General features: G+C 40.1%; 3 protein-coding genes across 5 annotated transcripts; 2 read left to right on the top strand and 1 right to left on the bottom strand.

Annotated features, from left to right (window-relative positions):
* Positions 1–4,719, bottom strand: uxt (ubiquitously-expressed, prefoldin-like chaperone). The gene is made up of 6 exons (XM_084918179.1): positions 4,435–4,719; positions 2,979–3,060; positions 1,833–1,900; positions 1,541–1,648; positions 861–924; positions 1–515 (listed from the first exon to the last, which is right to left on the bottom strand). The coding sequence occupies exons 1-6, from the start codon at positions 4,530–4,532 to the stop codon at positions 453–455; spliced, it is 483 nt and encodes a 160-aa protein (XP_084774305.1). The 5' UTR covers positions 4,533–4,719; the 3' UTR covers positions 1–452.
* A 566-nt stretch (positions 4,720–5,285) lies between these two features.
* On the top strand, positions 5,286–10,247 carry cdk20 (cyclin dependent kinase 20). Its single transcript, XM_084917811.1, has 8 exons — positions 5,286–5,957; positions 6,101–6,214; positions 6,802–6,990; positions 7,219–7,340; positions 7,771–7,833; positions 8,461–8,584; positions 9,277–9,432; positions 9,642–10,247. Exons 1-8 carry the CDS (start codon positions 5,883–5,885, stop codon positions 9,831–9,833), a joined length of 1,035 nt encoding a protein of 344 aa, XP_084773937.1. The 5' UTR covers positions 5,286–5,882; the 3' UTR covers positions 9,834–10,247.
* A 95-nt stretch (positions 10,248–10,342) lies between these two features.
* Positions 10,343–16,894, top strand: LOC146364978 (erythroid transcription factor-like). Of its 3 annotated transcripts, none has more exons than XM_084917815.1 (6): positions 10,343–10,832; positions 10,919–11,009; positions 12,229–12,541; positions 12,622–12,761; positions 16,077–16,202; positions 16,317–16,894. In XM_084917815.1, the coding sequence occupies exons 2-6, from the start codon at positions 10,929–10,931 to the stop codon at positions 16,476–16,478; spliced, it is 822 nt and encodes a 273-aa protein (XP_084773941.1). In that variant the 5' UTR covers positions 10,343–10,832; positions 10,919–10,928; the 3' UTR covers positions 16,479–16,894. The 3 variants fall into 3 exon arrangements, with proteins under 3 accessions (XP_084773941.1, XP_084773940.1, XP_084773939.1); XM_084917814.1 differs by having other exon boundaries at positions 10,343–11,009; positions 16,317–16,495; positions 16,639–16,894; XM_084917813.1 differs by having other exon boundaries at positions 10,343–11,009.
* Positions 16,895–24,446: the final 7,552 nt, after the last annotated feature.

The following is a 24,446-nucleotide window of genomic DNA, read 5'->3' as shown; positions in this document are numbered from 1 at the left end:
TCATTTTCACAAAACAATTTATTTCAAACTCCAAACAGTGAAACATCACTCACTTCCTGTCACATTGTTTTCAACCTATGAGATCAGGTTTGTTTGAACCTGAATTTGTCACATTGACTGAAAGTGTCTGTTTAGAGGCTGCAGGATCCTCTCTGAGCAGCCCCTTTTTCAACGTGACACTGGAGACAACAAAAAACAGGAATATTCTCTGATTTTCAACAGACGAGTTTCACAAAGACACAAAGTCACGTCGAGTGTACGCGTTTCATGACTGTGAGTTTTGACTCTGAGAAGGCTCAGGCACTAATCCTCCTCTTCAGCTCTGTGACGACTTTCAGGCTTTAGTCCTGAAGTCTTTCCTTCTCCTCGAACCGGTTTTCCCAAAACACACAGTTGACATCAGCAGCCGGCTTTCGTTAACCCGTCCTCTGCAGCTGGTCAGGCGGGAAAGTCTAAAAAACGTCTCCGCTTCTGCTCTCTGGCAGGTCGCCCAGGCCCTGCAGCTCCCTCAAACCCTGACATAAAGAAGAAAAGAGCAGCCAATCAGATTCTTTACCTGCTTCTTTAACATCTGATCATAAATCAGATAAATCTGACTATTTTAACCCTTTTGTCACCAGTAAATACTGAAAAACAGTTTTTAACTGAACATAATCAAATCTGATCTTGATTATTTTTCATCAGGTGGGTAAAACTTTTTATTTCCAGTTCAATGTTCAAACTTCACTGACTGTAAAATCCTCAGAAATGAGTAACAAGTTATTTAGTACTTAAGTATAAGCCAGAGGAAAACTCCTGCACCCAACAGAAACTATTATCATATAAAAACTGTCCTATAATACGCCTGAGAAGAAACTGACCTCCAGCACCATGCGGATGTGGGCTTTTATTTTGGCAGAGTCTTTTGTGAGCTGCTCAGTGAAGCTGTAACACAAACACAGGGTTAGCATGGCTAGCATCTCTCATTCAGAAAAAGTGACAGTGCTAGCAAAGAGCTAACATGAGCTAGCTAATAGACATTAGTATCCAACAACAAATCATAAAAAAATAATCAATCATAATAATAATAAAAAAAAAAAAAACATCTTACAAAAGATATATAAAAAAAAAAAAATAGTAATAGACAAATTAGTAATAATTAGTAAAAATTAGCAATAATTCCAATAATTCTAAATTCTAAATAAATAAAACAAATAAAAATTTATTTTTAAGTACAATAAAAACAGGAATTTGTCAGAAAAAAATACAACAAAAATATCAATGTTTTAAACTGGAAAATTTAAGTGTGAAAAAAATACTTGCGAAATATCTAAAGATAAAATTAATAATAAAATCATAGATGTTCAGAAAACCCACCAAAAATATCTAAAAACAAAATCAGGACATTTCAAAATAAATAGTTCTAACATATTTTTTTCAAATAATTTCACAACAAAGTGAAATCCTGACCTTCATTTGAAACATATCTGAAACAATTAAATTTTTATGCTTTTTTCTCCTACTTTTAATCTTAATAGTGTTACAGTGACAATGAACTCACGCTGTGAGCTGACTCGTCTTCTTCTCGATGAACCTAAGAGCCTCGTCGTGAGTCATCTCCACAAAGAAACCGTAACCGACGGCCACAAACATCCTGGATGAGTCCTCGCTGATGGAGGAGAAGAAAACGAGAACTGAGTTTAAACAGGAAGTGAATTCCTCTCGGAAACACAGAGCACGGATCCTCTGGCCTCTCTGGAGTCTCGCAGCACATTTCATTAGCCTAAATGCAGCATTTTTGCCTGTTTGAATGCAGAACAGCTGCTGATGACCTTCGTGTGTCAGCAACTCACACTTCAGCCTGAACGTAGAAGTTACAGCCAAGATCAACGTCAGTCTTCAGCTGCTGAGAGCCCGCCTCCTGCAGGAACACATAGAAGAGTGTGACTTTCATTCACTCGTGGAACAGGCGGCCCAAGCTCAGAGAAAAAAGTACTACATCTCAGCATCTACAGGCCTCAGTTAGCATGTTAGAGGTTAAAGTTCATGACATGACAGTTAGAAAAGAGACTGAATGAGTTTGGCTTGTTTGGACGGGTTTCTACAGAAAAATATATCAGTGAATATGTAAGGAGCTTGGAAAGAAAAGCGACTGAAGACGTTTCATCTGGAAAGCTTCTTCAGTTCTAAGACCAAATAGTGGAGAGTTCAAAATATTACATCACATGAGCCAAGGTGTGTGATGAGGCACACGATCAATAGTCGGTCAACGACCCTCTTATGGGACAACTCCCACTAGGACTTAAATACCTGGGACTCTCCACTGTTTGGTTTTAGAACTGAAGAAGCTTCTTGGATGAAACGTCTTCAAGAAACTTAAAGAAGTTGATTCGCTTTTCTTTCCAAGCTCCTTAGATTACCATGATCCGGATGACTGAAAACCTACACAGACATCAATGATTATGAAAATTATTTTAAAAATATCTGAAAACTAAAATTAAAACTTCTATCCTCTAAATAAAATAAAAACAAAATTATCTTTTCAAATATCTGAACAGTGGAGGTAAAATGTCTGAATGTTTTGATTTTCCAGCAGTAGTTTCAGGCTCTTTGATCCAGACGATGGAGGTTTGGGTTCACAGCTCTCGGCCTAATGAGCCACACGTATTGATCTGCTGGATAAACAGCTGCAGTGAGGCTCAGCTGTATTGATGGAGGTGCGATAAGCTCCTCCACCTTTCCTCACAGAAGAGTGTGCTGAATTACAGAAACAGCTCACACAGAGAAGCTACAGAGAGAGATGTCTGTATCAGCAGAGTTCAGTCTGCAGCTCATTAACCAGCAGACTGAAGCGTTTAACATTAACAGAGAATGACAGCCAGCACAAACACTTGGGAATCACTACAACGATCTCCAGTTTAATGTGGAAATCTCTTCTTTTCTAAACTGAAAAACCTACAGGTCTTCAAAATAACACAATACATTTTGTGTGCGTTTACCTGCAGACTCTGTATGGTGTTCTTCAGCTGCAGGTACTGAGAGATCTTCTCATAAACCTGATCCCTCTGCTCCACCACCTTCCTGCCAAACGACAGCCGTCACTTGATTTACAGAGAACATTAACGCCTTCAGATGGACCAAAATAATTCAAACAGCCTAAACACGCCAAGAAAATCTGATTCAAAGCACCAAACAGCATTTCAGACACCTGAGCTCTTTAGTCTGTGTCACCAAACGGTCAGATGCCAACCTGAAGAACCACATAAATACCTGTAAGATTAGATCTACCCTTCTTATCCATCACACATGTGTGCTTACAACAGATTCAAGCTCATTATTGTATCCTTTCTATATAACTGAGCTCCTTCTTACGTGTAGTTTTTCGATTTTTGCACCATTTTGTTCTGTAACTGTACAAAGTAACTTCTGTATTTCTTTTCTTACACCCTAATAAAATTCTCAGTGTTCACATTAAACACAACCAGTCGGGTCTGTGCATGTACAAGTAACCCATGTGAACCAAAGGCTAAGGCCTTAGATTCCTCTAAATACTTTTCCAAGTCTTGAATCTGTATGATGTCATTGAGAAGAGATATCCCCAATATAGCCCACCCACCTGCTGTCTGAGGAGCTACAGCGGTCATGTCAAAGGCAAAAAAAAATTATTTTAGTAATAATTAGTAGCTTTGCATGATTACTATGAATCATGCAAAGCTACTCTAGTGTCACAGTGTGCAAGAATAACAATATAAAGCTGTAAATTAACATAACTGGATGTGCTTTGCACTCTGTTAGCTCATGCTGAGCTCTGCTCTGCAGTACTGGCTGCAGAATGTGAAGCAGTACGGTATTTAAGATGTTTCCTCTTAGTGTGGTCAAAACGCTCCAGTTCTGTCTGGTTTGTTGACCCAGTTGTTGCAGTGCTGGCACAGCAGTGACATGTATGACAATCCCACTGTATTAAAAACACATTGCACGCAAAGGCTGTCTTGACAACGTCTACATGCCTAAATGCATTGAGTTGCTGGCATATGAATCGCTGATGAGATATTTGGGTTGAGCAGGTATTCCTAACAAAGTGACCTGTGAGTGTAAGTATTTAATAATCAGTCTGCAAGTAATTAAGGCGCGGAGGGGGACCAAAAATGACACCAGCACTATTATACAATCAGCAGCTGCGAGACTTGACATTTATTAGGCTGTTAATTAAGCTTTAAATTACTTTAATTTGTAGTCACTCCTCATTGACCTTCATATCGCCTCTACTACCTGCTCAAAGTCTGCCAGGATAAAAATCTGAGTTCATATCTATATATATCTACGCAAGTATTTTGCACTACTTTAACTACAGATTACATTTCTTTTACTTTAGTTTTTAAAGTTCTGTAACTGAATAAAGCTTTCTGTACGGACATAATAAACTGTGTTCAAACATCAGCGGTAGCGTCTTCTTACTGTAAGTCTCTCTTCAGGACTTCATTGATGAAGGTTTCATACTGCAGCACCTTCTGGTCCACGTTAGGTCTAGCTGTGGCATTGTCGGGAGCAGACATTTCTTCACTGTCTTCTCTTTAAAAGAAGCTACAAACAACAGAAAAAACATCCGGTTGAGCTGCAGATAAAGTCCAGCTGCCAACTACCCGATTTCTCTGTCGTAAACGTTAATGTTTCTGGACACCAAACTCTCCGGCTAGCATGCTTAAGACAGGACGTAAACACGCCACTCTACTCCGGATGGGAAGAAACTGTGAACAAGTACTTCCGGGTTTCCAAAGAAACCCAAAGAATAGATTTTGTGAGAACAGAAAAGACAAAATGACAGCAAAAGCTTGTCAACTAATGATAGCATAAACTCGGAAACTCAGAAAAGGCCTTACTTTATTTTTTTTAATATACTAGAATAGAAAGCCTTTTTCGTTATGTACAATACCAGTACGGAGTGAATAATTTTTATTCTTTATCGTGCTGCTGTAAAACAAAAATTTCCCAATTGGATTAAAAAAAGTCTGTCTGTCGGTCAGGGAAATTTGAAGGATTTGCCTGAGCAGATTATAAATTTTAGACACATCAAGTACATCTCTATACAGTTCAAAAGACGTGCTTTATAAACTAGGGGGAAAAAACCAAAATTGCTTTTTAATCATTAATCGAATGAAATGTTCAAGTCAAATTGTTTAGTTTGTACGTTAAAAAATGAAACAAGAACAACAACAAAAAAGAATCAAAAATAAAATAAAATAAAACATTGTTTCTGCCTAATGCTTTCTACCTGCTCTGGCTCTATGGCGGTCCTGTCTCATGACGTCACTGTAAACAAACATGGCAGACCACGGGCGGCTCTGTAGCTACTGTAACACGAAACAATTATTAAAACGTCCTAAATGAAAATGCGTATTAAAAAATTACATATCGTCGTTTTTGTAGTTTCTTTCTTAACAAGCGTGCGTGTCAATCCGGCAGCAGAAGTTAAACAGTAACAAGTTTTAAAATTTTAGCTGGATAATCGGAGCTAAGACGTTGCCAAGGCAACGTTAGCCAACAGCTAGCTGTCTCGGGATTTATTTTCTGAGAGACTTTTCTTTACAGCTGTTTGTTGTTGCATATGTAATACAAGCCGAATTTAAGTTAACGGTTTAAACTTTTACTGGGCTTAAAATAATAGTTTAATAACTGTATCTTATTGAGCAAACGTGCGCAGCATTGTGAACAGCTTAATTTTTGAGTGAAGTTCGAAGTTGGCGTTCCTCTCTCTGGTTTTCTGCTCCAAGGAGCTAATTTGTACATCATTGGGGGTTTACTTCAAACCAATTATAATTATTAATGAATTAAAAAAAAAAATCAGTGAGAGTTGTGACCAGATTAAATCCAGATTAACTGAAGCTGTTTTACACGCTCATGAAAACATGGAGCAGTACAATATTCTGGGTCGGACAGGAGAAGGAGCTCATGGCATAGTCTTCAAGGCCAAACATATTGAGGTGACGGACTGGTGCTTTTATGTCTGCATCTTACCTCATTTATTTATTTTTTTCCTTTTCTTTGTGTAATCCGATCAGCATTAAATTTGGAGTCTAACCTCAGCGGCTTAGAAATGTGACATGGAAATGTTCTTGTGTATTAGACAGGGGAGACGGTGGCTCTGAAGAAAGTGGCTCTGAGGAGGCTGGAAGACGGCATTCCGAACCAGGCTCTGAGGGAGATTAAAGCACTGCAGGAGATCAAGGACAACGAGCATGTGAGTGAATGTGCAGAGTTTTTACAGATACGAGTCATTTTAATCTTAAAATTTGATTAGTGTTTAGCGGTGCGGTGGGTAGCACTGCTGCCTCAGAGCAAAAAGGTCTTGTGTATGAGTTCGACTCCCTTCTGTGTGGAGGTTGCGTGTTCTCCCTGGGTTCTCTCCGGGTACACTGGCTTCCTCCCACAGTCCAGAAACATGCAGTTAGTGGGGTTAGGTTAATTGGTAATTCTAAATTGCGCATAGGTGTGAATGTGAGTACAAATAGTTGTCTGTCTCTATGTGTTAGCCCTGCAACAGATTGCCCACCTGTCCAAGGTGTACCCTGCCTCTCGCCCTATAGTAGCTGGGATACACTCCAGCTCCCCTGGTGGCTTGGGGGATATCACAAACAAGATATAACAGCAACCAAAAATTAGTACATAGAAAACATAGACAATCAAAGCAGAGCAGCAAGAACAGAGCCAAGCATAACAGACATGTTAATAAAAAGGAGATTAGGCTATATGAGAAAATTATAAGAAGCTGCAGAGTGTCTGGAGTCTGAAGGGATGCAGGACTTCTTTCTGTGACTTCCTCCTCAGGTGGTGAAGCTGAAGGACGTCTTTCCTCACGGCACGGGCTTCGTCCTGGTGTTCGACTTCATGCTGTCTGACCTCTCTGAGGTCATCAGGAATTCCCAGCGCCCTCTGACCCCTGCACAGGTCAAAAGTTACATGATGATGCTGCTGAAGGGCGTGGCCTTCCTGCATCACAACAATGTCATGCACCGGGTGAGCGCAGCTAACAGTTATTATCATTAATGAGTCATCTGACTGTTTTCTCAGTGAATCCTGCGTTTGTAACAAGCAACACTTAAACATACAAGGATATTTAAATACTGTTGGTTATTCATAATAAATGAAAAGCTGAAAATATGGGAAATATGTGGAGAGTTTGGGTTTCTTTTGCTTTAACAAAATAAATCAAACCATTATAAAGTGACGTTTGTGTGTTTGCAGGATCTGAAACCAGCAAACCTGCTCATCAGCTCCTCAGGCCACCTGAAGATTGCAGACTTTGGTCTGGCCCGGCTATTCAGCGAGCAGGGAGAGAGGCTGTACAGCCACCAGGTGGCCACCAGGTAAATATGATAGGATGAGATTAAATAAGAAATACTTATTACATATAAAATGCAGTATCTAAAAGGCTGAATGTAATACAGAAAATGGCTCTATAAAGTAAAGTAGCACTAACACAGCATTAGCTTTAGTGCTGCTGGGAAAAATCCATGTGGTGACATGTAAAATGCAGTCAGATGATACTTTAAATATTCACTCAGACTTGCTTTAAAGCTCGACTGGTGAACAAATGTGTCACAGAACAGATTCACATATTCAGATTTGAGGTGCTCATTACGCCAGTGAATAATAATCATGTTAAAGTCGCCATGTCATGTGACTTGCTGGTTCAGTTCATTCTAAAATAATCACCACTTTCAACTGGACATCAGTACTTTATCAGTAATGTGCAGTAAATGTGCTCAGTTACATTTGACCACTGTGTGTGTTTAGATGGTACAGAGCCCCTGAGCTGCTGTACGGAGCCCGAAAGTACGACGAGGGAGTCGACCTGTGGTAAGTACAACCCTGAAAATGCTGCTAAAAGTAGCGCCCACACTATTATTTTTTTGCTGTTGTTCGACCATTATAGCTTACATTACATTATATAGATTTACATTACATAGTACTTGTTTAACCTGGCATTCGAGGCTAATTAGTGTGATTTTTCACCTGGCTCTGCATTTATATTATGTAATTATTTTATATCTGTAATTCATATTTTATATTGTGATTTTATCTGTATCATGGTTTTACTGGAAAGCACTTTGGTTTACTTTGGACTTTAAATGTGCAATACAAATAAATTTGATTTGATTTGATTATCTACTGTGAATCCTCCGCTGTTTAGCTTTTACTCAATAAACCTGGATGCTTTTGTTGCTGTTGTGCATGCTTGTATTCTTTTCCTGTATCAGCGTATTTTATTATATATTATTCTTTAACATACTATGTAACATGGGACCATGTAACATAGAAAGAGTAAGCTTTAGCTTCAGTACACTCTAACTCTGTTAGTGTTCACAGTTCCTGCTCAGGTGTAAATGGGTCCAGTGATCAGAGATGAACAGCAGGGGGCAGCAGCAGTCTGAAGTCACAGCTTACTGTTTAGTCCGTGTGTGAGTGCTTGTGTATGTGTTTTAGGGCAGTCGGCTGTATTTTTGGGGAGCTGTTGAACTCGTCTCCTCTGTTTCCTGGAGAGAACGACATCGAGCAGCTCTGCTGTGTCCTCAGAGTGCTGGGAACCCCGACTCAGGACAGCTGGCCTGTAAGACACACACTGGTTTTTCCATCACTTCAGGGGACGTTACATTAATATACATTCATTTTCTTAGGGATATTTTTGTATTAGGTTAAACTATTAAGCTTTATATCAAAGTATCATCTCACACATTCTGCCTTTTATATAAAAGAGAAAATGTAAACACAATGAGGATGCCTAATTTCCACATGTATTCACTCAGTGGTAGTGTTTACTCTTTCATCTTTGCACATAGTGCATATAAATATCCGCCGATATCCACGTTCATTAAATTTAAATGTGCTAAAAAGACGAAATGTGTTATTTTTTAAAATAGTGTTTTTTAGTGCATAGTCTACATTATAATCATCATCAGTATATTATTATATGTGATAGGCCTGCAATCATCTGCCTGAAATATTGGTTGGTCTCCAGTTAGCTTTATTTAAAATGTTTAGTTTAAGATGAAAGGAAATCCAGTAGACTAGCAGTAAATGATGATGAATATGTAGAGAAATTAAATTGGACCTAAAATTGATCCTGTGTAATTTACTCTAAAAACCAACAACTGTTTGAAGTCTGGTGACATTTTTGTGGTCTGTGTGAGATTTTATCTGAAGGCTGAGGTAAAATAATGCAGTTTAATTTTGTCTTGTTTTTTTCTTTTATGGCTGTGAAACTGGTTAAAACATTTTAATCCCTCTCCTGTCTGTCTCCAGGAGATAGTGGAGTTGCCAGATTACAATAAAATCACCTTTAAGGAGAATCCAGCGATCCCATTGGAGGAAATCATCCCTGACACGCCCCCTCAGGCAGTGGACCTGCTCTATAAGTTCCTGGTGTATCCATCTAAACAGCGCTGCTCAGCCAGACAGGTAAGAAACCTGAAGCAGAGCTTAAGTTTAAAAACGGAGTTCCTCAGGGCTCGGTCAGAGGTCCTCTCATTTTTACATAAAGAATCATTTCTTGGGACATAGCCGTTATATTTTCCCTGATCACTGTGGTCTGTTTATCACCCATTATCACTCAGATAAAGGTTAATAACCTGATCGGTGCTCTCCCTGTCCTCTCCTCCTTACTGCAGGCTCTCCTCCATCCATATTTCTTCACTTCGCCAATTCCTGCTCACCACTCAGAGCTGCCCATCCCTGAAAGGGGAGGGCGACCCCCCCGCCAACGTTTCCAGGCTCCGCCCACTGACTTCTCAGTGGACCTACCATTGCAGAACAGTATGGTAGACCCTGCCCTAATACAGGGATACGCTTCCTGCCTCTGAACTGACCGCTGATCTTTACCATCTCTCAGCTGCTCTTATACCAGTTAATCTTGTTTTATATATTTATTTATTATCTGGTTTGCTAAATCCTCTCCTTCAGACTGAATCCTCATTGTTTTATGAACTTTAGCTCACACAGAAGATTTCTGACGGACTTTCCTGAGCCTGAACCTCTTCTGTAACCACTTATAACCGTGAGAAAATGACCTAATACAGTTAAATTTCCACACACTGAATTTATCGACTAAAAAGAATTAATGTTTAGCTCCACTGGGTCTCCATTTGGTAAAAGGATGGAATAATTTAAAAAAAACCCCACAAAATCAAGCTGATTTTCATTCTAAAAATATTTGTTTCTGTTCTGTTTATGAAACATGTTGTGAGTTTTATTTAAAGTAAAGTGTGGAGAAGTTGGGTTGGTTCCTGACCATTTTTTCCCTTTAAATATGTAATTTCTGAGAATTAATCTTGAAAATAATGATGTGTTTACAGCGTGAGCTGTGTGCCTGAGACGACCATATCAAAGAATGCACTCACTGACATCTTACAGAACCAAGAGTAAAAAAAACTGACTGAAACGGAGTGTAAGAGCAGACTGAACCTGTGGATTAGTGATTATTTGTATACACACTGACATCAGTACTGTGTGTGGCGATGTTTAACTAGAGCGTCCACAACTGGAGCAGCAGACCAGGAAAAGTAGAAGAAGAATTTTTTTCTTTTCTTTACTTTTTGATGTGTTTTTGAGGCCAGTTGTGGGCTGAACCTGGACTCCAGTGGACTGACAGTGATCTCCTATTATACCATGTTTACAGCACTAAATGATAACAGCTATGTAAAAACTCAAAATTTCAATAAAAAAAAAAAAATCCCTTTCAAAAAACCCAGGTAAGAATTTGTAGGAGGAGTCAGACACCTCCTCTTCCTCCTGGTCGCCCTCCTTCAGACCCCAGAGCAGCATTCAGAGGAAGTTAAAGCTCTCAAAGCTCTTCAGCCTCTGTGAGTACCATCAGAAAATAGAGCAGTGATCCTTTGTGTTAGAGGGGGCACTCACTCAGTCTTTAATGTTTCTTACCTCCTCTTAGAAATTCAGCGATGATGTCAAACTATTTGCCGTTAGCTTATTGGTCTTCTGCTGTGACGTCCAACAGATCTGAAACAAGCTTCAGTACGAAGGTGAGAGTCTTTTTATTATATTCCTGCTTATGGAGTCAAAATGTAATCAAGTACAAGTATAGACGTATGTAATCTGATGTTCAATAAACATATGGAGTGGGGTTTACTTTCTCAGAGCTGTAGCTCAGGTGGCAGAGCAGGTCAGCCACTAATCAGAAGGTCGGTGGTTCGATCCCAGGCTGCCTCCTGGCTGCATGCCAAATATCCTTGGGCAAGATACTAACCCCATGTTGCCTACTGGTGGTGGTCAGAGGGCCCGGTGGCGCCAGTGTCCGGCAGCCTCGCCTCTGTCAGTGCGCCCCAGGGCAACTGTGGCTACAATGTAGCTTGCCATTGCCAAATTGAGGGTGAATGACTGAATGTAGTGTAAAGCGCTTTGGGGTCCTTAGGGACTGAGTAAAGCGCTATACAAATGCAGGCCATTTACCATTCTTCTGAAAAAGTAGTTAATGTTTTTGCTTTAATGTGCTTTTACCTGTACAGATGTAAAAAGTGCCGTCCTGAAAATGTTATTTGGCGACTTTGGCTCGCCATAAATTATTTGGTGATTCTTATGCACACGTTTAGCTCTTTGAAAGAAGATTGAATTTTTTTTGAAAATGGAGAGTTTATTGAAACATCTGACAAATTAGTTGAAATTTGAATTTCCGCATATGACTTTACATTTGTATCGTATTTGCAACGTCTGGCATTTAAAAAAATGTTTAAAAAAGTATTGTGCAATTTATTTAGGCTTTTCAGGGGAAAAAAAATCACACTGATGATGTAGATGTCTCAAAAACTCCCAAAAAACGTGTGTATCAGAGATGGTACCCGGGCACTAAAGGGGTTGCAGCTTAGCTTGGTTTGATGAATGGGGCCCTGGTCTTACAAAAATTCCTGATATTCCTCAAAGAACGAGGCCTTCTGAGGCCTCGTAACTGAAAAAAAAAAACATTTTAAAAGTAATTACAGGAAATTATTTGTTTCTTCTTTTGTGACGCGTCCAGAGCGCCTGACCTTCATCAAACATAACAAAGTTTCCTCATCTGATATTTAGTTGATTTATATTGATGTATATATGATATATTTATTTATTCTTGTTACGCCTTTTCTGTTAGGTCACTGACCCCACAGCCGGGCTCCTCAGGGGTCAGGGAGCCTGCGGTAGTTTTGATATGAGCTGATCTGTTAGATGTCAGATGCAGGTTTCTCTTACATTGATATGATCTCTTTTCAGGTGGGGCCTGTCCTTTCGGACACTTTCCTCCAATCACCATGCACATCCCAAGAGGCCCCTCCCTCGCTCCTCCTCAGCCCCTGCCTCTGGCTGAATGATTCCAGCTGTCAGTCACCGAACCCTGCTTACATCCCACCTCCATCTTCTTCATCCTTGTATAGTAATCATGCTCTGATTCCATCCCCCACCCACCTCCTCTCCTCAACACCTGGATGTAACAGTTACCATGGCAACCTGTACACACCCTCCTCCCCCTCTGCAGGTGACTGGATGCTACCTGACAGTCTGTCTTGGGGGCAGGGATGTGGACCAGGTGAGTAATTACCTGCCTGTGCTAGTAGATCAGTGTGTGTGTCTTTTGTGCTGATGTGTAATTTGTCATCGTTTGCTCAGAGCAGCGCGAGTGCGTGAGCTGTGGGACGCAGAGCGCCCCCCTGTGGAGGCGAGACGCTGCAGGTCGACTCCTGTGTAACACCTGCAGCCTCGGACAGGAAGCCAACAACACACCGCTGCTGAGACCGAAGAGACGAGCTGTAAGACGACACACACGTATTTGAAAAATTGTATTAACGTTTTAATTAGAAAATCGTCTTTTATTGATAATATTGCACCAATTTAAAATGAGCATCAGAAAATTAAAATTCTACACTGTACAGCAGGTAGGACTTTTATATATAACATTTTATATGGATATATCAAGAGTTTTTTTGAAGTTTACATTATTGTTTTAATTTTATTTAAGTCCCTCACAGGCATCTGTATCTATATTAATTTATCTTTTATATAATAAAAATTTCTTGCAAAGTTGCAGTCATTGATGATTCTGGTGTCTGTTGGGGCCTTTGGCAGAAATTCACATTATAAATAGTAATATAAGTGAGAAAGTATATCACTTTCAAAGATCATTTTTTTGTTTCTGATGACTGAACTGACATGACAAACGGGAACATGACGTCCTGTCATGGGGACTCTTCAGAGCACGTTGTACATACAGTATAATCAGTTAAAAGTGGAATCCTGAATCTATAGTTAACATTTAAAGGTTGGACCAAACCCTTCTCTTTCCTGCTGGTGCCAGAAACTTAATCATTCTGAGAAAACTTAATGAAGGGATGTAGTAAATTATTTCACATTCTAAATTACCCATAGGTGCGAATGCAAGTGTGAGCGGTTGTCGTCTCTCTGTTTGCCCTGTGGTAGCTGGGATGGGTGACCCTGATGAGGATGAGCAGAAGAGAATGGATGAATGGACAATAAAGTACACACAGCACAATAATTTACACCAGTACATCAGAGTAATCAGAGTACCTTAGCATACACATCCAAATTTCTTTGCGTCTCAGTTTCATAAGTTAGCATTCACAGCTTTGGCAGTTAGCCCCGGCAGACACAGCTGTCATCAGTGAACTAGAGAAAACTGTTCAAGATGGCAGTTTTCACTCTGTTACTGGTGTCCAATAAAACAGAGAGTAAACCAGCAACTGTAGAAATGGAAGAGACCAGGTTTATTTCAGTAATGATGCCAGGACCAAGCTGGCTGGTTGTAAGATATTTATGCCATAATTACTAGTTCCTTTGGTCTACAGTGTACCGGTGGGGTCCTGACTGACTCCCTCCATACACCCTCAACTCAGTTATGTGACAGCCTGCAGAGATAAACACACCAGGCTGCTCTGCAGGCTAAGCTAACCACTGTTTAAAGCCAAAGTTTTCTCATCTTCCTCTTTTTTTCTTCTTCTCCTCTTCATTTTCATTGATCACATCAGTTATCAGGTTTGATCAAAACTCCAGCTCAGGCATTCTTAGGGAGATCAGGTCATTGTAGTTTGAAGTTACTGGCGTGGGCCCTGAACAGCTGCCTGCCTCAGTGGCTCCTCTGATTGACAGACTAATTCATAACTATTTATGATACCCAGTGACGAACAATACGAACAACACCATCTAACACTTTATAATAAAACTTCAAGTTAATTTTGGGTAATAGTTGTTTTTTTTTTTACTGTTCACGAAGAATAAAAATATAAATATTAAGAGCTAATTATTGCTTTGGAAACTAATTGATAACCATTATTTGGAGTGCTGTTGTAAATGTGTAAGTGATGGTGGTAACAGTGTAAGAAGGCAGGTGTAGTGCGCCGTTGGAGAGCTCGGTTTGTGTTTGGTTTCACTCACAGCAGACTTTTGTTTTCACTCCTTGTTTACTTCTGCTTTTGCTATTTGCTGAGGTTGAGGAAAAGATTGTGGTTGGGGTTAAAATCCTAGACTGTTTATAAAAGATGGACGTAGACGCAAAGATGCTTCGCTCCGGTTTGTGCCGTCGGGACCTTTGCATTTTTGTTTTTTACTGTTTTTATTTGGTTGGTTCGAGTTAGAAGGGAACACGTTTCAAATGCTCGCTTATTCAGCAGCTGGTGCTGCTTCATTAGCAAGCAGCATCCTTAAGCTGTACAGGTGCAGTGCACAGACACAGAGATCATTAGTTAAATGCTAGTTAACTAATTTGTGCACATAACTAGGGGTTACATTCGGTTTCAAACCAGAACGACTGCATAGATGATGGATGAGTTATTTCTGTTATACTTATTTGAAGTCTGCTTGAAGTCGGCTCAAAGGGCATTTGGGTGCACTTTATGTTTGCGTGAAAGAGTCCAAGCAGTCATTAAAAAGTTGGACGTCTGCACGGAGCTTCATGCTCACCATTTGATGACATCAGTTTTGTCAGTTGGACCCATGTGGACCCCTGCGTGCTCGCAGATTCAGAAACAAAAACATAAAATTTCAGTCACACTGCAGCACGGACTGCTCCGATGGTCTGTTCGTACAAAAACAAGGTCTAGAGGTCCATTGTAGAGACTCAGATGAGTGGAGGTGAAGCCCAGCGGACGCCCGCCTGTGCTGGGTCAGTCAAAGCAGTCATGAAACTAACAAACTCAAAAGTGAGCAGGTCACTAAAACAGCTGCGATCAGGCTGTAAACCTTTTTATTTCTGCTGACAAGACCAGTGATGGAATGTATCTCAGTACATTTACTGAAGCACAATTTTAATGTACTTTTACTTTATTGACACATTTCTACTACTTTTTACTTAGATGCTGTTATACTGTTCTTTTATCCTGTCTTCCTTTTCTCACCCCAACCGGTCGCAGCAGATGGCCCCGCCCCTCCCTGAGCCTGATTCTGCTGGAGGTTTCTTCCTGTTAAAAGGGAGTTTTTCCTTCCCAATGTCGCCAAAGTGCTTCCTCGTTGGGTGTCATATGTTTGCTGGGTTTTCTCTGTAGGGTCCATCTTACAACATAAAGCACCTTCAGGCAACTGTTGTTGTGATTTGGCGCTGTATAAATAAAACTGAATTGAAAATACAATTTTTAATGTACTTTGTACTCCATACCATTATTTAAATTTTTTTTAGCTACTTCTTCTTCTTCTTATTAAGTATTATTATATTTAACCCTGCCCATATAAGTAATGGAAAACACCTCCAGCTGAAACAATAAAGTGACACAATAACCGATCAGTAATTCTGATCCTCTAATATGATGAATGTGATTCAGCAGACTGAATACTTTTACTTTAGGTACTTCATTTATATTCTGATGGTAAAACTTCTGGTTTTGAGGCTTTTACTTAAGAAAATAATTGAACAACAGGAACAGATCTAACACCATCTGCTGGATGAGGGGCATGCACTGAAAGTCCTGCCAGTTTTCTTCCTCTTATTTATTACTGAAAAATTCAGATTTCCTGTGGGAAACTTGTTCTTGTTCCCTCTAAAACATCTTGTGTGAAAAAGAAAATTGTGTTAAATTACCTCAAAATATAATTCAAAACAGTATGGTGTGTTATTCCAGAGCAGGATTCAGAGGAAAGGAACTCAGTGTGTCAACTGTCTGACTGAGCACACGACGCTGTGGAGGAGAAACTCTGCAGGAGAAGCCGTCTGCAACGCCTGCGGACTCTACTACAGACTACACCGGGTACTACAAACTAAAATTCTGCTCTCACATGCTTGTACTTCCTCTAGTAAGAGTAAAACAGCAAAGAAAGTGTTCCTTGTACTTTGAGGCTGAGTCTTTGTTAAATGTTTGCAGGTGAATCGCCCGCTGGCCTTGAAGAAAGATGGAATCCAAACCAGAAAACGGAAAGTGGTCACTAAGAATAAGAGGAAAACTGACCAATCAGAGACCAAGCTGCCTAAGGGGGTCCAGCCCAGTGATGTCACAGCAGCTGACAGCAGCGTTGTCGGGTTTTAGGTGACCTGATGCTGCAGGTAAAACGATCTGCAGCAGTTTAGGTTTTATTGTCAGAATTCAGTCAGAGATAAACTGTAATGCAGGAAACGTGCATGTTTAGATTCTCAGGATCTCATTACCTCTGATCTCTCTCTGTTTTGAACCTTCATAAATCCACCAGAGGAAAACATCAGCTCAGGACCTTCTTCTTCATTATCAGAACAATCGAGTGAATAAATAAATCCATGAACCTCTGCAGACAGAAGCTGCTCGCACAACCTTGAAGAGAAATTTGTGAGGGTAAAGCTTTTCAGACGTGTCTGCTGTTTTTGCTTCCTGTGTGCCGTCCTCTGTGATCACCTGTGTTTTTAGATTTTTGTTAGCTGTATTTACTGTGGACCTTGTCTCCAGCCCAATAAATGACTCACTTTTTGTTATTTAACACATCTTATTTTGCCTCCTACATTTGGGTCCCCACTCCTCCACTCCCCCCTCCTTCTGACAGCAGCATTTATCGACAGCTACCAGGACGAACTCATCACTCATGTGATCCAATGCATAAACATTAACAGCCTGGGTTTAGTTTCAGCTGCCTCACACACGTAAAACTCAACGTTTTAGAAATGACTTTAAATCCAGGACCCGTTCCAGAAAACAGGTTTGAAAAAACTCAGTTTAACATAAAGTCTGATCAATTATTGATTAATTATTAATATCTGATTCATCCTTACGTGGGGAAACTCTGAGTTTTGGGATTTTACATTAAGCAGTCAATATGTGCTTGAAGTGCAGACTTTCAGCTTTAATGTAATAATAAAAAATAATAATGTTCCCTCTACATTTCTTGACAAATGAATGGTAAATGGCCTGTATTTGTATAGCGCTTTACTAGTCCCTAAGGACCCCAAAGCGCTTTACACATCCAGTCATCCACCCATTCACACACACATTCACGGCAAGCTACATTGTAGCCACAGCCACACTGGGGCGCACTGACAGAGGCGAGGCTGCCGGACACTGGCGCCACTGGGCCCTCTGACCACCACCAGTAGGCAACGGGTGAAGTGTCTTGCCCAAGGACACAACGACCGAGATATATATATTACTGTATATATTACTATACTATATTACTATTATATATATATATGTATATATATATATATATGTATATATATATATATGTATATGTATATATGTATATATATATATGTATATATATATATATATATATATCTCCTGTGTGCAAGGTACCGTACCTACACACTGCTCCCCGGGCGCCCAATGGCTGCCCACTGCTTCACAGAGTGTATGGGTTAAATGCAGAGAGGGGATCAATAAAGTACACTTTCTTCTTCTTCTTCATTTTGCCTGTTTGTATCTGGTAGTCCCACTGGATCTTTGCTCGCTTAAGAATTGTTGTTTCGTCTTCAATCTGGATTCCATTTATAATATCCACAAAGCAGAACTAAAAAGTACTATATTTGTATGTTTTCTGTATATTAATGAATGGAATAAATGTAATCTGAACTATTATTCAGTTTGTTCATGCCGTCACAGCAATGTAGTGGATGGCATAGTTAGAACTTAAACAGAAAATACTTGTCAGATTAATCAGTGCATAATATCAATCAGTGATAAAAATATAATCCAGTTTGTCGAAATACCAAAAAGCTCAATCTCCAAATGAATCACTCATTCTTCTTTTTTAACTGCCTGAGCTTTTTTAAATCACATAAGAAACTCTAACATGACCGTGAGTGACCTCTGGGTGCTGATGTCACTGTTCAGGTCAGTTATTTTATTGCCCCTTATTGGAAACAGACAGACTCTGAAACAATCATCCACAAAGAACAATATAAAAACAGTAAAACCAATGCACAACAACCACAAAAATATTAAATCACTAATACACCTAGTCATTAGACACAGTAAAGATCGCCGCCTGCAGCAGGAGCAAGCAGAGAGCCTGTTTAGTGTAAACACTGCTGACTTTGTTTTTGCTTTGCATTTTATTTTATTTTATTTTTTTTACGGTCGTCTGCTTTTGATTCACTCTGAAGCGTGTTGTTTCTGCTCCGTGTGTCTTCATGTGCTGGATTAGCAAAGCCAACAGGAAGCCGCCAAAGCAAAGTGTCTGATCACCTTCATCAATGAGAGATTTCATTTTTTGATTTTCCATCAAATCTGCTAGAAACACGCTTTGACTTGCTGATTATTGAATGTAAACTGATGGAAAAAATCTCAGTCTTTCCATGTAAAGTTACATTTAAATAAACACAAAGTTACGAATACTTTAGGGGTCACTGAATGTCACGGAGGCCCCGAAAGTCCCGCAGGTTTAATGGGACTTATCACCCAAACTCCACAGTGAGATGTCAGCAGTGCTAACAGAGGCCTCAGCCTGTCACAGAGCATCATATGCTATTATCAGACAATAATACACCATACTCCCACCCTGGCCCCCACCCACTCAGAGCCTCCTGCTGGCTGCTTGCTGAGGGCCGAAATTGTGCAACGCAGGAGGCTTCTGGTTTTCCGGAGCCAGAAAAAAAGGCTAAGAGAGGAAAAAGGAGATAAAGAGAGGGCGGTTGGTGGTCTGAGGCCGGCCAAAGATGCCTTACCTCTCTCCACCACCTTGAATGTGTGTGTGTCTGTTTGTGTGTGTGTGAGGGGTCCAGGCAATAACAGTACGGATGAACGTCATGAAACATCAGAAACCACAGCAAACCCACACTTTTTTTATAGATGTTCACAGAGGCATCCGTTAGCCGTTAGTGCTGGTTACACACACACACACACACACACACACACACACACACACACACACACACACAGTAAACGGCTGGGGAGTGAACACCTGCAGCAGATGTTGACATCTTGTTCTCTCAGCAGCCAGAAAACACTCAGAGAGTGGACTGCCACACTCAGAGGTCCTCCAGGACATGAAGTCTGAGTTTGTCCTGAAGGTGGTGACAGAGGGAGAGGTCACCAGGTCACCACAGTTGGTAGGTTACACAGGCTGTGCGTATTGTGACGAGATCCCAGAAAACTAAATGTAAAAAACAAAGAGTGTGTGTGACACAGTAGTTTGGCATTTGAAGCACATATTTTATTTGAATGAGCTTCTTGGTAATGAAAGGAGCCTCTCAGTCTGGTTCAAGTCTCATTTGGCTTTCAGTGGGGATGCATCGATCAGCTGTGAAGCTCACGTGAGAAAAACCTTTCTTACATTCATGTTCCACCAGCCAGTAAAAGTTTTCTTGTCTGCATCGTAGCTGCATTTCATTTTCACAACCTACACAGATATTTTTGGCAGTTTTTCATGTTCCACAAACATCTGAGTAGCTTGTGATTTGTAGGTTTCCACTGTGGAGAATTGCTGCGTACATGCAGACATGTTAAACTGCAGGAGGCCCGTGATGATCTTTACTGCTTTCTTCACAGTCATTCAATAAGATCCAGACTTTAGTGACAGGTCTGTCTTGCAGTGATGATTTTTGGAAACTAGAGCGTCTAGAGGGGGATAAAATCGCTGTGCAGTAAATCATAAGGAGGGATACCTGGTCACTCTGCCTAGGTCTGAGTTGTCCACTTACTGACTCATCCTCACTCGCGACCCTGAATTGGTTAAGCAAAAGAGGATGGATGCATGGATGGATTCTACCTTCAGCAGTTTATTTTTAATGTGTCTTAATTATTTACAGATATTTTCTAACTTATTTATAACTGATCTCTGTCCTCTATAGTGAGGATTTTCTGATTATTCTGCTTTGATATGTAAGATGCGAGCACAGGGCAGGACAGGGCCACCTTCATAGACTTTTGACCTGTGAGTTTTGCAGTATATGAGCAAAGTTTTTCTACTTGCTTGTAAAAAAATCACCCTGACTTTGTTTTCTTAGAAGAGATGATGAAAGAATAAATAGTTTTAAAGGTTTTTGTGGATATTTTGTTGACTCCATTTACATATAGGGCATTTTCAGATACTTCCCTGCAGAGGTATGTGCCACCTGCCTAGACCTCTTGCCCCTCCTTTGACCCCGCCCCCATGTAAAACTTTCTAGATGTGCCTCTGGATTTGATTTAAAACAGAAAAGAGCAGGACGGATTGATGCAGCTGAAGTTGCAGTGAAGGGCGCCCCCTGGTGACTGCTATGGTCTCTGCACCTTTCCCGTTAGTTTTCTCTTTGAGGTTGTCCTTATTAAATCCACAGGATGTTCTCTGGATGTTTTCAGGTCGAGTGACTGTGAAAGCTCCTGAAGTCACTGAGCCCATCTGAGCGTTTCACACCTCAGAATCGACAACAAGACGAAGTCATCCTCTTTTCATCTTCGGCTTCATGATTTTTCTCCTGTAACTTCTTCCCCTTCTAATAGTGAAATGTTCCCGTGCCCCTGGCTGCAGCGCATGCTCAGTCAATTGCCTCAGTTCTCGTTCTGTTTGACTTTATCACTAATTGGAAGCGCATCTGTAACCGGAAGGTCGCCGGTTCGATCCCTGGGCTCTCTGTCCTGGTCATTGTGTCCTTGGGCAAGACACTTTACCCTACTGCCTACTGGTGTTGGCCAGAGGGGCCGATGGCGCGATATGGCAGCCTCGCTTCTGTCAGTCTGCCCCAGGGCAGCTGTGGCTACAACCGTAGCTGCCTCCACCAGTGTGTGAATGTGAGAGTGAATGAATAGTGGCATTGTAAAGCGCTTTGGGTGCATTGAAAAGCGCTTTATGAATGCAATCCATTATTATTATTATTATAAATTACTAAATGATTGATTCCTTGCAGGACTGCGCATGCTTTGTGGCTGTGAGGAGCGCTTTATTGATGATGCCTTCAATGTATAATCGTAAACATTCCTCTCTGCGGACACAGGTCACATCCACACTGAGATTTACATTATTATTATTATTAATTTATTTTTTAAAGTTGGTGAACCTTTAAAAATAACAAGTGTAAACACTGATCAGTCCATACATCCATACAGAGCATTTAACAGCAGGACACTGGTGGGTTTCTTAACATTCACTTATATTTCTGAGAGATTAAGTTTAAGACTGACTCAGCTGTCACAAAACCATTCGTTGTTTCACAGCCATAACTCTGTCCTAGATGACTCCCTAGTGTTTCCTTGTTTTCTCTTCCCAGTGTTCCCAGTGCCATCATATTTACATTCCTCAGCCTGCATGCTTTGTGCCACCTTCCACCATGTTAACTGTGTGTAGTACAGCACCACTTGCATAAAGTTGGGACCCTGCGCTAAAGAGAACACAAGGATCTCTCATAAACCCAAATTTAATTTATAACAGAACATGGAAACGTTAAAAGAACAAAACAAAACATGCAATCAGATAATCAGATCAAAACATCTGAAATAGTACCACTTTAAGAAAAACACGAGTTCATTTAGAATGAAAGCATCTTAAAGTTAAAATGAACTGTGTTTCAGAATAATGCTCCTCAACATAAAATGTCTCATCTGCAGTACATAACATCATCACACGACAATCTGAAGAAATCTCTGAAAAAGGCTGAAAATGAATATTGGGCCTACTGTGATCTTTGGGCCCTTCAGGAGGCACAGCATTAAAAACAGGCATGATTCTGTCACGGAAATCCATGCATGGAGTCGGGAACACTTCCAGAATTCCCTGTCTGTCACAGTTCACTGTGCCATCTGAAAATGCAGGTTAAAACTTTAACATACAAACAAGAAGCCACGTGAACATGATCCAGAAAACCTCCTGCCTTCTCTGAGCCAAAGCTCATTTAAAATGGCCTGAGATAAAGTGGAAAACATGGATCCTAAGTCTTCTGGAATAAAGACGAGAGGGACCATTCTGGCTTGTTATCAGTGCTGCATCTCTGATGGTAAGGGGGTGCATTAGTGCCAATGGAATTGGGAGCTTGCACATTTGGAAAGTATCCATCAATGCTGAAAAGTATATACAGATTTTAGAGAAACATATACTGCCATCTTTTTCAGGGAAGGCTTTGCATGTTTCAGCAAGACTGCATACTGGATCTACAACAGCATCATGGCTTCATAGCAGAAGAGTTGTGGCGCTGAACTGGCCTGCCTGCAGATCAGACCTTTCACCATATGAGAGCATTTGAAGCATCATGAAATGAAAAACAACAAAGAGGATCCAGGACTGTGGACTCCCATCATTCTTATATCATATTATTTTATTTACCTGATAAATCTCCCCACCTTTAATATAAAACCTGTTGAATGCAGCTTTTGTATAAATAGTTAAAAATTGTAAATTCTATTTATGTATAAAATATATTTTTACATAATGTGTTTAAAGCTGCTAAGTTTAAGAATGTTCTGGACGAAAAGTTACACGAGCTCCATCAGAAACTTCAAAATCGTACAGACCTAGAGCCCGGTTGGTGACTCCACCACAACCACTGGGGACAAATGTTTATCCCTCGACCAGTTGGCGAGTGGCCGCTGGAAGCTGCTTTTTGTTTTTAGGTGAAACCAGTCGTCTGCTGTGCTTCACTAAAAACCTTCTTGTGATTGCTCTGGTTGCAAGCAGATTGCTGCAGTTGTTATAGTTTGCGTGGAAGATGTTGACTTGCCTACAATCGGTGCCAACTAGTCACCGAGCAGTATTGAAGCAGTGAAAAGGGCAAACAAATCAGAAACACACTACATGCATGCATGACTTTAACTTCCCAAAACATAAAACTTTTTTGAAACTCCTGTGACGAAACTCCTGGAGTTTCTTTTGTTAAGATGCTTGTCTGGAAATCCCGTGTTTATGACTCATTCAACTTCAAAATTCAGCAGCTCAGTGTTCATATATGTATTTAAACCATCTGTGGAATTTTAAAAGCATATTTCAGGCATCTTACCAAAGAGTTTTCCATGTTTATAGACTAATTCCTGCAGCACTTAGATAAACAGGATTTCTGTTGATCCTCGGTGCTCTTCAGGAGCTTTAATGTCAGAACATTTCTACCTCGATGTGTTTGGAACAGACCTGATCTCTTAGTTTGGTTCATCGTGTTTTGTTTAGATAATGCTGATTTCCTTCCTTTTTGCTCTTTCTACTCTGCAGAGCAGTTATATATTCTTCTGCAAAAACCTGAAAAACATTTGAGCTGTAAACATTTTATTTTCATTTAAAGAAGGAAGAAAGCAGGAATGTCAAAAGTGTTTGGACAGTGAATGTTCTGGTGTCAGAAAGTCCTGTTGCACCATGTAAATAAAGTTCAGTGAAGAAATATCTTTATCTGTAACAGTGAGTTTAAAGAGTTTCTGGAGAATTTGTGCTTTTAAAAACAAATGTAAAAGTTTTGATATAAAGAGTTTTATCAATGGTGCTGTATGGTGTGGTGTCATCTTCTATCTTTCAGTACGCTAGCTGCCTGTTCACAGTTTAAAAAGTTATTTACATTCACACAGAGAAACTGTTTTTCAGAATTTTGTTCTGGAGTTTAAATTAAGCTTTCATAAAAATCAAAGCCTCGAAGGATCATTAGGCAGGATGTGCTGTTATGGACAATTAATTTCACCAGGCAGGAACAAGCTAGTCCAGTGCACATGCTCAATAGGAATCTGTCCCTGTCTTTGTAAAAAGAGCAAGAATTCAAGATTTACAAGTCTTTGTAATTAATCCATCCACTTGATTTCTGTCATGTCTTATATCAGTGTCCACCATTCTTGGTTCAATCTTAACATTTCAATTGCTTATTTAAATAAATATGACTTTTAATTAATCGATGTTAAAAGAGTTTTAGGATCCAAATATACTCTAAATCTAAAGTAAGAGAATTCATGATAATAGTGGATCATCATAATAAACAACTATAAATGAATCCCACATCTGGTACTATACGTGCTCTCATCCATAGAGAGAACTTGAGGGCAGAAGAAAATTAAGCAAACATGAGTAATTAAACAAATACATTCAGTAAAGGACTCCATACCCTCCCTCTCATAGCCCTGCGATAGAGTGCAAAATTAATATTTCTTTGTTCC

The sequence above is a fragment of the Perissodus microlepis genome, chromosome 20 (genome assembly GCF_051167445.1).
Source record: "Perissodus microlepis isolate ML-2025 ecotype Zambia chromosome 20, ASM5116744v1, whole genome shotgun sequence".
NCBI lineage: Eukaryota > Metazoa > Chordata > Actinopteri > Cichliformes > Cichlidae > Perissodus > Perissodus microlepis.
Note: the sequence above shows the minus strand (reverse complement) of the source record. Positions and strands in the feature narration are given on the sequence as shown.